Source organism: Symphodus melops (genome assembly GCF_947650265.1).
Source record: "Symphodus melops genome assembly, chromosome: 14".
Lineage (NCBI taxonomy): Eukaryota > Metazoa > Chordata > Actinopteri > Labriformes > Labridae > Symphodus > Symphodus melops.
In genome coordinates, this window is record NC_136704.1 from 2,175,956 (window position 1) to 2,186,709 (window position 10,754).

At 46.1% G+C, this 10,754-nt stretch overlaps 1 protein-coding gene across 2 annotated transcripts; it reads left to right on the top strand.

Annotated features, from left to right (window-relative positions):
- Positions 1-98: 98 nt before the first annotated feature.
- On the top strand, positions 99-10,053 carry LOC306834788 (copine-3-like). Of its 2 annotated transcripts, XM_079360981.1 has the most exons (17): positions 99-361; positions 1,718-1,866; positions 2,197-2,376; positions 2,978-3,052; positions 3,129-3,200; positions 3,297-3,377; positions 3,827-3,916; positions 4,925-5,023; positions 5,137-5,223; positions 5,630-5,689; positions 5,781-5,914; positions 6,545-6,599; positions 6,675-6,726; positions 6,805-6,938; positions 7,066-7,302; positions 7,563-7,674; positions 8,538-8,674. In XM_079360981.1, exons 2-16 carry the CDS (start codon positions 1,735-1,737, stop codon positions 7,671-7,673), a joined length of 1,599 nt encoding a protein of 532 aa, XP_079217107.1. In that variant the 5' UTR covers positions 99-361; positions 1,718-1,734; the 3' UTR covers position 7,674; positions 8,538-8,674. The 2 variants fall into 2 exon arrangements, with proteins under 2 accessions (XP_079217107.1, XP_079217106.1); XM_079360980.1 differs by lacking the exon at positions 7,563-7,674 and having other exon boundaries at positions 101-361; positions 8,538-10,053.
- Positions 10,054-10,754: the final 701 nt, after the last annotated feature.

Here is a 10,754-nt window from a genome sequence, read left to right on the forward strand (position 1 = left end):
TTTGTTGTTTTTTAATAGCACATAAACTTTTTGTAACACTGGACTTAATCAGAGAGATGATAATCCTCCTGGTGTTTTGTACATATAAAAAGGTCAATACATATTAAGACTTGAAAAGAAAACGTCCTCATAACTTCATTAATCAGTAGAACTTGTAGATAGTTGTTTTTCTGAGCTCTTTTCTAATGGGCGTTCCCCTGATTTGGATTTTCCAGCACCAGGGCGTGACCTTACGACTTCTCGCGAGAGTTGTGGAGATAAAACACGAAAGGGTGTTACCAGTTTGAAGTAATAGAAGTTGAGGCTTTTGCTTCACCTACCAAGGTACTTTCTTCTTTAACTTTGAGAACACATCTTTACGGTAAGTTTATACATTATGAACATGTTCACTTCTGTCTGTGCGAAGTTTAAATGTTTAACCAGCTAATTTAAAAGATAGAAACTTAGCGTTTGGTAGCACTTGCTAGCTACTAACGTTAGCTAATGTGTCATGGTTATATATTATGTCCATGTTTATACTGGTCAAACGGGGATTTTAATTCTGTTGTTGCCGTGGTAACGGGGCGCGTGAGGTTAAGCTTCTTAAACGGCGACCACCGCTGAACGTCACCAGATAACACGGACGCCGTTTTAACCGTAACAGCTCTCCGGTTAATGTGTCACATATTCCATCAGACACACTGAAGTTAATCATTGACCACACCTGGTTTAATTCAGTGTTTCTTAAACCTCTAGATATCGAAAGTAAAAGCAGACTAAATCAAAATAAGATCAATATCTTTAACATAATTGATGTTTGTGGTAGTTTACACATCAGGGAGGTAATAATGACAATAGTCTATGACATCTGAATCACTGTAATGCCTAAGTTAACATAGAACAATGTAATGTAGTGTAAATGTTCATAATAATCCTGAATCACTGTTCTGTTCTGGTGAGGAGCTGCTACAGTGAATCTGATGAAAGTAAAAGCTTGTGAGAATACAGTGATGTGTAATTGAATGTGTATTTGTGTGCCACTGTGGAAAATAAAGAACAGGGTATGATTATTGTCATCACTGGCACACACTGTACAGAGGTACAGATCTGAAAAAAAGAGTCTCCGTTTAAATATTGAAGAAGATACGTGATAGTCAGACACGTAGCTGATATGATTGACATGTGGTGTAACGTTCATCAAGAGGCTTAAAACCACAGCCCGCCTCAGCTCTCAGCCCGTCTCTGTGGGCCAGACCGGATTCTGCTCCCACCTCAGGTAGAGCTCAAACTGCATCTTAGACTCTGCTGCATGTCCTGGTTTAGTGTCATGTTCAGGACATTCTTCAGTGTTTAATAATATTTGTCTTTAACACTTTAAAGAAGACATTCTTTGCTTTCGTTCAAGACCAGTTGTGAATATTTTCCTTCATATATTGTGGCTCTTTCAATTGTCAAAAACACATTTTTCCCAGAAGGAGATTTGTGATTTTTGACAGCTAATCTTACCCCGGTTTATTTCCCTCTGAAATGGTGCCACATTTATAAGGAATATGCATTTGGAGGATAAGCAGCAGCGCTGAGTGTTTGGGTTGCGCCCATAAAAAAACGTGCAAAATCTTCCCTGCCAAACAGCTTCCAGGTGGGACAGAAAGGGGGGGGACGGATGTTACGGTTTTTACTTCCCTCTGGGTGTGAACAAGTGCACGCTAATCCTCGTGATGTGTTTTTGTTTCTGCAGCTCGTGACGACTCAGACATGGCTGCTCAGTGTGTGACCAAGGTGGAGCTGACCGTCAGCTGTGATAACCTGCTGGACAAAGACATCGGCTCCAAGTCCGACCCGCTGTGCGTCCTGTTGATGAACAGCTCTGAGTCCCAGTGGTATGAGGTGAGTAGGATGACGGTTTTACGGCTGATGTGTAAAGTGTGTGTGTGGTGTGTGGGGGGGGGGGGCACGTCAGGTGACCATTGCAACGTTATCACAACCACGGGCAGCAAGAAAAGGGAGTGACAGGGGAAGTAGGAGTCTGAACTTGTGGTCCTGTATGAACTGAACATGGTCTGCAGGATGTATGACAGAGGTGGTGATTACGCCAGTGTTGCTCAGGGTCGCCGGCGTTAATGATTACCTCACAGGTTGAACTGTGGCGTAAAGCTGCAGTCACATCCTGGCCTGCTTTCTTTATGCTGACGTTATTTCTCCATCCTCTCCCGGCAGGTGGGTCGCTCTGAGAAGGTCCAGAATTGCCTCAGCCCGAAGTTTGCAAAGAAGTTTGTCATCGACTACTATTTTGAAATAGTGCAGAAACTAAAGTTTGGAATTTACGACATCGACAACAAAACCATCGACCTGAGTGATGACGACTTCCTGGGCCAGCTGGAGTGCACGTTGGGCCAGGTGAGGCTTTACCTCGTGTTTGTGAAGAGGAAATGAGGAAGTGTTTTCTCAACCCGTGTTGGTAAACGGCTGTTCTCTCTGTAATGGTTGCTACATAATCCTGTGATACACCCGTACAGGGACCGCTTAATAAGATCCTCAATCTGCAGGAAGTAACCAGCGTGCGCCCTGTCCGCCCATCATCACTGAACACGTGTTAAAGACCACAGGCAGACCGGACTAAGGTGGATGAGCAGGTCCAGGTTCACGAGGATTATCCTGCTCCTTCTCCTGATCCGTCGTAGTGACTCGAGTTCATCAACATCATGTTTCGGAGCGTCAGTTGTTCCTCATTTTCAGACTGCATGGTCAAAGTGCCCAGATTGTCTGAAGTTGAAACGTGCTGCGTAAACTGACGGTGTCGGCTAACACGCTGGGTGTAACACGACAGCGGTTGTTTTGTCGTGTTAGAGGTCGAGCGGTAACATAGTTGATAAGCAGCTGATGAGTCGACTCTTTCTGTGTAACTCGACCTCGGACGTTCACTCTGCAGGATCTTTGTCTGCTGGCGTGCAGGAGGCTCGATCTTTAATCCACACGTCTTTGTCGATTTCTCTTTTAGGTTGTGTCCAGTAAGAAACTGACTCGACCTCTCGTGCTGAAGAACAAGTCTCCTGCAGGAAAGGGGACGATCACGGTGAGTGTTTCTGTCCTGAAGAAAACCTCAGATGATAAAAGTTGTAATTTGATGGTCCTGTTTGTCTTCATTGCAGATCAGCGCTGAGGAAATTAAAGATAACCGGGTGGTGAATCTGGAAGTGGAAGCGAGGAAATTAGACAACAAGGTAAACAGATTTTTTTTTTTAAATCATAGAAGTTGCCTTTTAATTTTATTTGTTGTGCATTCCAATTTTTATTGATGTGCTTTTATTAATTCTCAGGATTTCTTTGGGAAGTCCGACCCGTACCTTGAGTTCTTCAAACAGACAGAAACTGGATGGCAGCTGGCTCACAGGACGGAGGTATATACAAGCTCAGATTCTCAACTCTCATTTTCTCAGACAGAGCAATCTGCTGTTTAAAAAATTAAAAACATGCAGAAGTTTAATATCCTGCAGTACCTGGAGTGTCCACTAGAGGCTGGCTGCAGTTCCTGGAGTGTCCACTAGAGGCTGGCTGCAGCAGCACAGGAAGTCACATACACACCCATTCAAACAGCCTGTTTTTACAGCAGACATGAACATGTTTACAGCCTGCTTCAAAAAACCAAATAGGTGTGATTAGCTCATGTCTCCATCCACACACACTGTACGGGGGGGAATGTTTTGATGACTCAGCAGTTTTGATTGGATGAAGGATCAGAGTTATTCACAATAAAGCGTGTAGCTGAGCTGATTGACAGGTGGGCGCCGTGTAACGGTTTGTCAGGAGGCTTAAAACCCGCCTCAGCTGTGTGTCTTTCTGTCCTCAGGTGGTGAAGAACAACTTGAATCCAACATGGAGACCCTTTCGAATCCCTCTGCAGTCGCTGTGTGGAGGCGACCTCGACAAACCCATAAAAGTAACTATGATACCTTTTCTTCCACCTTTACGTGCCGACTCACCTGGAGCATCGAACCTTGGTTTAAGACTGACGCTCACCTGAGACTGCACGGATCCTTGTGGACGCTGCAGTTTATAACGATCTCACATGAACTCATTGTAGTGTGTGACGCAGTTTGATGATCAATGTATCGTTTTTGTTCAACTTCTGAAGCAAACATGTCAGGAAGGAAGCTGTTTCCAAACAAACAGTACAAGTGAGTTCGCCAGCGTGTCACCGTGTTTGTCTTTCCTCATCTCACCATCACTGACGGGATGCACCCGGTGTCTGTAGGCTAGACCATGAGGGGGGGGGGGGGGTCTTCTGTCTGATTCCCTGTCTGGGTGCTTTCACAAGAGGGACCCAGACCGGGACCCGAGCACACTTCAAAGTCCGGTTCTTTTGTGGTCTTCACGTGTACTTGAATGCTACACCGCCGTCGTATCTGTGCAGCACTCCTCTGAGGTGTGGAAGGAAGAAGGGGGGTCATTGTTCACGCCTCGTGTAAGGTCGCAGGATGGACAATCGTAGAGCGGCCGCAACAGACTACCTAAGTGTGCTCGGGCTCGGTATGAAACAGTCGGGCCTAATTTGAAAACACCCTCATGGTCATTTTCTTTCCAGCGTCTGTCTGGCTGTCAAACGACGAGTCGTGTCTTCAATCTTACTTTTGCACGTTTTTGTTTTTATCTGTTTTCTACATCTCTACTTTTTTTTTGATTCGCTCTAAAAAGGGTGAGTTCACTCAAAATACAAAACGCACAGAGGACCATATGTGGAGCTAAACATGCCGCTAGCTTCTGTTTTATTTGCAGAGATTTATTGACTCGGCCTTCAGACGTTTAGAAGAATTGAAGGTGTCTTACGTTCTGCTCAGAGTCGCGCTGTTCTTACTGTTTTGGGTGAACGAATCTTTCCGCTGGTATTCATGTTCCTGTGTGAAGGATTCAACACTGCAGCCTGTCTGACTGTTTCCATGGTTTCCAGGTTGATTGTTACGACTACGATGACGACGGATCACATGATCTAATCGGGACTTTTGAGACCACGATGACGCGCCTCAACCAAGCATCACGAACGTCCCCGGTATGAATCTGATGAACTTTGCTTTTCTCTTTCATACTGTGAACACATGAGCTGTTGTTACATTTGGAGTTTAATACTTTGGTCTTGTTGCATTGACACGTTTCTTTCTGCAGGCAGAGTTTGACTGCGTCAACAGCAAAAAGAAGCAGAAGAAGAAAGGCTACAAGAACTCTGGTGTTGTGAGCGTGAAGCACTGTCAGGTGAAGAGAGCTGTTTCATCTTTAGTTTTGTGATTAATCCACAAAGTGGAGTAAGCAGCATTTTAATTCATACACACCGGCTCCGCCCACAAACGTCCCGAGTCAACCACAACAAATCAGAAGAGTCAAATCCAGTCAGAGGACAGGGTCTCTGCAGACACAGTCACACATGTACGGAGGCCCAGAAGGTACAAAGAGCAGCTTCACTTTAGGAGAAGACTGAGTTTTATTTTGAAGGGACAAGCAGCATCACTTTAGGAGGAGACTGAGTTTTATTTTGAAGGGACAAGCAGCATCACTTTAGGAGGAGACTGAGTTTTATTTTGAAGGAGACAGCTGCTGACTCCATCTTTAAAGTAATGATGGATTAGCGCTGACATTTTTGTGTTTTGTATGAAACTTTCAGGTGGTGAAGGAGTACACCTTCCTGGATTACATTATGGGAGGCTGCCAAATCAACTTCACTGTACGTCTCTAATAATATTTTTATTTCTTCACATCATAATAAGACTGATGATATATAAAACCTGTTATTTACCTGCATTTTTTTCTCTCAGGTGGCGATCGACTTCACGGGCTCAAACGGGGATCCCAAGTCTCCTCAGTCTCTGCATTACATCAGTCCTCAGGGCGTCAACGAGTACCTGTCTGCTATCTGGTCTGTGGGCAACGTGGTCCAGGACTATGACAGGTGTGCAGGACTCTGGAAACACAGACTGTGGGAGTTTCAAACAGAGCTTTCACACTCAGAGACTCGTTAGCCGGAGTTTCTCCTCCCAGCCTCGTTTTTATTTATCAGCTCCGACTGAGCTGAACGCAGCAGGGTGTAATCATGAATCACCTCCAGCCAATGGGAGTGATGTTTATGTCACGGTGCATAGACTGTCTGCACGCCACCTCTACGTCTCCGAGCTCTCAGACAGACCGAGAAGAGGACTCTGTGAGTGCGTGGTCTTACCTCAGGAGACCCCGGAGCAGTCCTCCTGAAATGATCGACATGTTTTCAGGAGTGCAGATTTAAAAAAAATAAAAATAAAAAAAAACCCAACTTGACTTTGTGAGCGCTCCGTCCTGATTTCACTCGTACAGCGTGGGCGCATCATTCATGAGCGATATGCCAAGTTTTTAAGATATATCTTCAAACAAGTTTATTTTTTTTGTAATGCAGAGAATTACACAAACGAGGTTGAGTGTTGAGTTTTGGTGCGTATCGCCCAGCTCGAGTTGTTCTCCATAAACGATTGGCTCTTACGGAGTGAGCTCACCTTCTATGCGTGTTCATGGGTAAATCACACGACTGTTCTCTGTCCCTCCTCTGTAGCGACAAGATGTTTCCTGCGTTTGGCTTCGGAGCTCAGATCCCTCCCTCATGGCAGGTCAGACTTCAGCTGCATGCAGAGTCTTTACGCAGTCAGGCAACATAACAGACACCTTTGTGTTTCACTCCACAGGTGTCTCACCAGTTCCCTCTCAACTTCAACCCTTCAAATCCCTTCTGTGCAGGTATGTTTACTGAAGGTGACTCACACGGTGTGTGTGTTGAGTTGATGTGCGTCTGATGACGTGTGTGTGTGTTTGTAGGCGTTGAAGGTGTGGTGGAGGCCTACAGGGTCTGTCTGCCTCAGGTCAAACTCTACGGACCCACAAACTTCTCCCCGATCATCAACCACGTCGCCTGCTTCGCTAAGCAAGCCCTGCAGCAGACCACCGCGTCCGTGAGTGTCCACGTGTTCAGACTCACCGCGGACATGACGGGAGACTCTCACAGCTGATTGGTTGAAGGGGGGCCAGCGAGCCTTTATCCAAACTGAACGTTTCTTTGTTTTCTGTTGTTTCCTGAAGCAATACTTTGTCCTGCTCATCATCACCGACGGCGTGATCACTGACATGGATGAGACCCGCAACGCCATCGTCAACGCCTCCCGTCTGCCCATGTCCATCATCATCATCGGGGTCGGGGCCGCGGACTTCAGCGCCATGGAGTTCCTGGATGGAGACGACGGACGTCTGCGCTCTTTGTCCGGCGAGTCGGCCATGAGAGACATCGTGCAGTTTGTTCCCTTCAGACAGTTTCAAAACGTGAGACATCGTTTATTTCCGTCGTTGCTCTCGATGTCGAGTGTTTGCTGTGATTTTTGTCAACAATGACTCATCGCTACAAACAAAAACAAAAAATTGCATGAATCAAGCTTTTTCTCTGAGCATTTCATGGCGCCATTTTCAGTTTTCTAGCTTCACGGTTCCACCCTCCAGTAGTGTTAAAGTATTGAGACCCAGCGCCCCCCCAGCCCTCGGCGCACTGAGCTCACCTGTGGGACTCTGTGTATTTGTCTTTTCAGGCGCCCAGCCAGGCTCTAGCCCAAAGTGTTTTGGCCGAGTTACCTCAACAAGTGGCCTCCTTCTTCAGTCTATTCAAACTGAAGCCTCCTCACGACCCCACTCCTTCATAGGGTACCCCAAAATAAGCCCACGCCACTCCTCTCCTTCTCCTGTATGAATAACCTCCTCACTCAGTCGACCCATCTCATGGCGTCCGCACTGCTTCACTCACTGCCTTTTTAACCTTCTGCATGTCGTCTGTCCAACTCATCCGACCTCTTTGCTTCACATCGTTTTCAGTGCAGAGAAAAAAACAAACGTTTGGCAGATGCAGATTCATGTTTAGAAGAGTGAACGTCCCTGCAGATGTCTCGGCTTTACCGGCTGCAGACACAAGTCCTGTCTCAGGTTTCGACTCGTCCAGCTTACGCCAAAAGTTGTCTCTGCAAAGGTGATGAGACGGACAGCACGTCGTCTGTGAGGGAAGGACGAAAGGGCACCAAACCAAACTCCTGCATAATGTCAGAGAAGAGTGTGTTTCTATCAGAGCTGAACCTGAAACACCTGAAGCGTGGTGACTGAAGCAGACATGTTCACCTGACGAACAAAATCTAGAAGTTGGTTCGGTAGTTGGAAAGGTGCACGGATGCTTTCTGAGTCCTGCAGACGTTTCTTTGAGCACGACTTGCACGTGTGTGCATGTGTGTGACCTGCGTGTGTGTGTGTGACCTGCGTGTGTGTGTGTGTGTGTGTGCATGTGTGTGACCTGCGTGTGTGTGAGCAGCTCTTCTGGAGGTTTCCACCTCAAACACAAATCATAACAAACATTTGAAGAGATGTTTGACCTATCAGGATCATGTCTCCCCTCTGCATGACTCGCTGCTCCTCCTCCTCCTCCTCTTCGCTCCTTTCACTCCATTAATGAGTCATGATTTATTCATTGCATCACAAAGTCTCCTCTCTCTGCTCTTTAACCCTTTGTTTTCTTCTTCCAGGGTCCCCGAGAAGCTCTGGCTAAGAGCGTGTTGGCAGAAGTTCCCGCTCAGCTTGTGGACTTTTTCACCACCATGAAGCTGAAACCACCACAGTCCAACAATCCTGCTCCGGCTCCTGCAGGGAGCATCTGATCCACACGTCACCTCCTGCAGGTATGAAGGACGAACGCAGCTTCATCTCATCTCGCCGTCCTTCAAACGCTTTCTAAACTCCACCTCTCTCCTTTGCCAAGGAAAACCCAGGATGCATCAAGCGTGCACGCTCCAGTCTAAGTGTCAGAATAGTTATGAGATATGTTTTATTCACATGTGTTAATTTGAGGTGTAATTCTTTAAAAAACAATCATTCCTTTTTATTCCTTTAGAATAAGTCGCCTGGTTTGTAAACGCGCTCTTTAGAGATTTAACCAAAGAACATGTCACGCTCTGCAGGATACACTTTATTAGGCTTTAACCCTTTCTTGTCTGTAGTGTCACTGAGCGATGGTGGAAATGACCCTCCTGTGGGTTTTAAGGGCGCACTCACACCCGGCTCGGTCGTCCCCGTAACGTGCTTAACCACGGCTCCTCCTCGGTGACCTTCTGCCTCACGTTAGTCAGATGACTTCAGGATCAGGCGGTCCACGTCGTGTACCCACGAGCGTGCCGTGTCACAGCGTGCCGGGTCGGAGCAGGTCGGGCTCCAGAGGTGAGGCGTGTTTAGTCACGTCACGGAGCGCTTGGTGTGAGTGCGTCCTAAATGTCTCTTTCCCGTCTCTTTCATGTCTTTAGCGCCGCGTTCCAGTAATTCTATAAAAGTTTTCTACTCGCCATGATTTAAGAAGTTTACATCAGCTCTGTTAGAAACATGAAGCCTGTGTAGTCACTGCTATTTAGCACATTATGAATGTTTAATGCTTGTTATGCACCTTTTATATATCTGACGTCATGAGTTGCCAAAGTCCGTGAGTTTAAACTCGGTCCTGATACGTCGACCTCCTGCAGATCTCTTCCTCGGATCTGTTTTGGTCTTTATGGGTCGATGTCTACACAGACCGATCCACAGAACCACTTTTTAAAAGTCTCTGTGTCATCTCGGAGTCTGAAGCGTTGAGTCGATTCAGTCATGTGACGTGTCGGCTGATGACTCAGTGGGACTCAAACGTGGTTACAGCGAGAACGTGTTGTCACAGGTTAGCTTGTTTTCATCAGTCGTAATAATGTGTGTGAGCTCGCTTGCCTTTCACATGTCACAGACGCCATGTTTCTTTCTCACAGGACCCAGGCGGACATTTTTTATTTTTTTTACTCGATCATGTGTTCATAAAGTTTAGATTTTAATCTTTTTTTTATATTTTATGTACCTCAGTATTAAATGTTCTCTAACTGTAGAAACGATCAACAGTGCCATATAAAGAAAAATATGTAAACATTGCTCTGCAGGAAAACGTGTATTTGTGTCGCTGTAGCAGCTTTATGATCGAACATGATGTGCTGACAGGTCATCAAGCCTGCTAATAAATCTATCAATCAATCACTGAACTCGACTCGTCTTTAAAACACACACACACACACACACACACACACAGCTCTGCATGTGGTGGACACTGTAGCTTCAGTGTTTAGCCAGCTCTGCATGTGGTGGACACTGTAGCTTCAGTGTTTAGCCAGCTCTGCATGTGGTGGACACTGTAGCTTCAGTGTTTAGCCAGCTCTGCATGTGGTGGACACTGTAGCTTCAGTGTTTAGCCAGCTCTGCATGGGTCTGTAAAGCTTTCTGCGTTCTAACCTCTCTCCATGTTTCATCTCCAACATTGATCCTAGTTTGAGCAGCTTTCTGCTGCTGGAGCTTATTAGAAACATGCAGAGGCAAAAAGCCTCCTTCAAAAACAGACGATGATGGTTTATCAAAATAAAAGCCGGATGTTTTTACTCAAACTGACACAGTTAGAAGGGATCTGGTGTTGTCAGGACAGCGTCCCTGGATCTCTCCCAGGACCAGGAGCCCTGATGCTGTAAGTGGATTAAACCAGCATCACGAGAGGACATGACGGATGTCTGTTGGTGAAACGGGTCGATGTGCGTCTGTAGGTAATGATGATTCAACGGAAACATTGAACGTCTAACTCAAGTAGTGATGCTAAATATGGATTTTAACTTTCTAAATAATGGAGTCTCAAGTTCAGCGAACCTTTAACAAAGAAAGTGGATAATGTTGATTTGACCTCGGAGGCAGCC

What these genes read in the sequence shown, in the direction of transcription:
- LOC306834788 (XM_079360980.1), top strand. Translation starts at nt 1,735, where the DNA reads ATGGCTGCTCAGTGTGTGACCAAGGTGGAGCTGACCGTCAGCTGTGAT. An exon ending in CAGGAAAGGGGACGATCACG is followed by an intron (nt 3,053 to 3,128) that starts GTGAGTGTTTCT and finishes TCTTCATTGCAG; the next exon opens with ATCAGCGCTGAGGAAATTAA. An exon ending in AGCTGGCTCACAGGACGGAG is followed by an intron (nt 3,378 to 3,826) that starts GTATATACAAGC and finishes TTCTGTCCTCAG; the next exon opens with GTGGTGAAGAACAACTTGAA.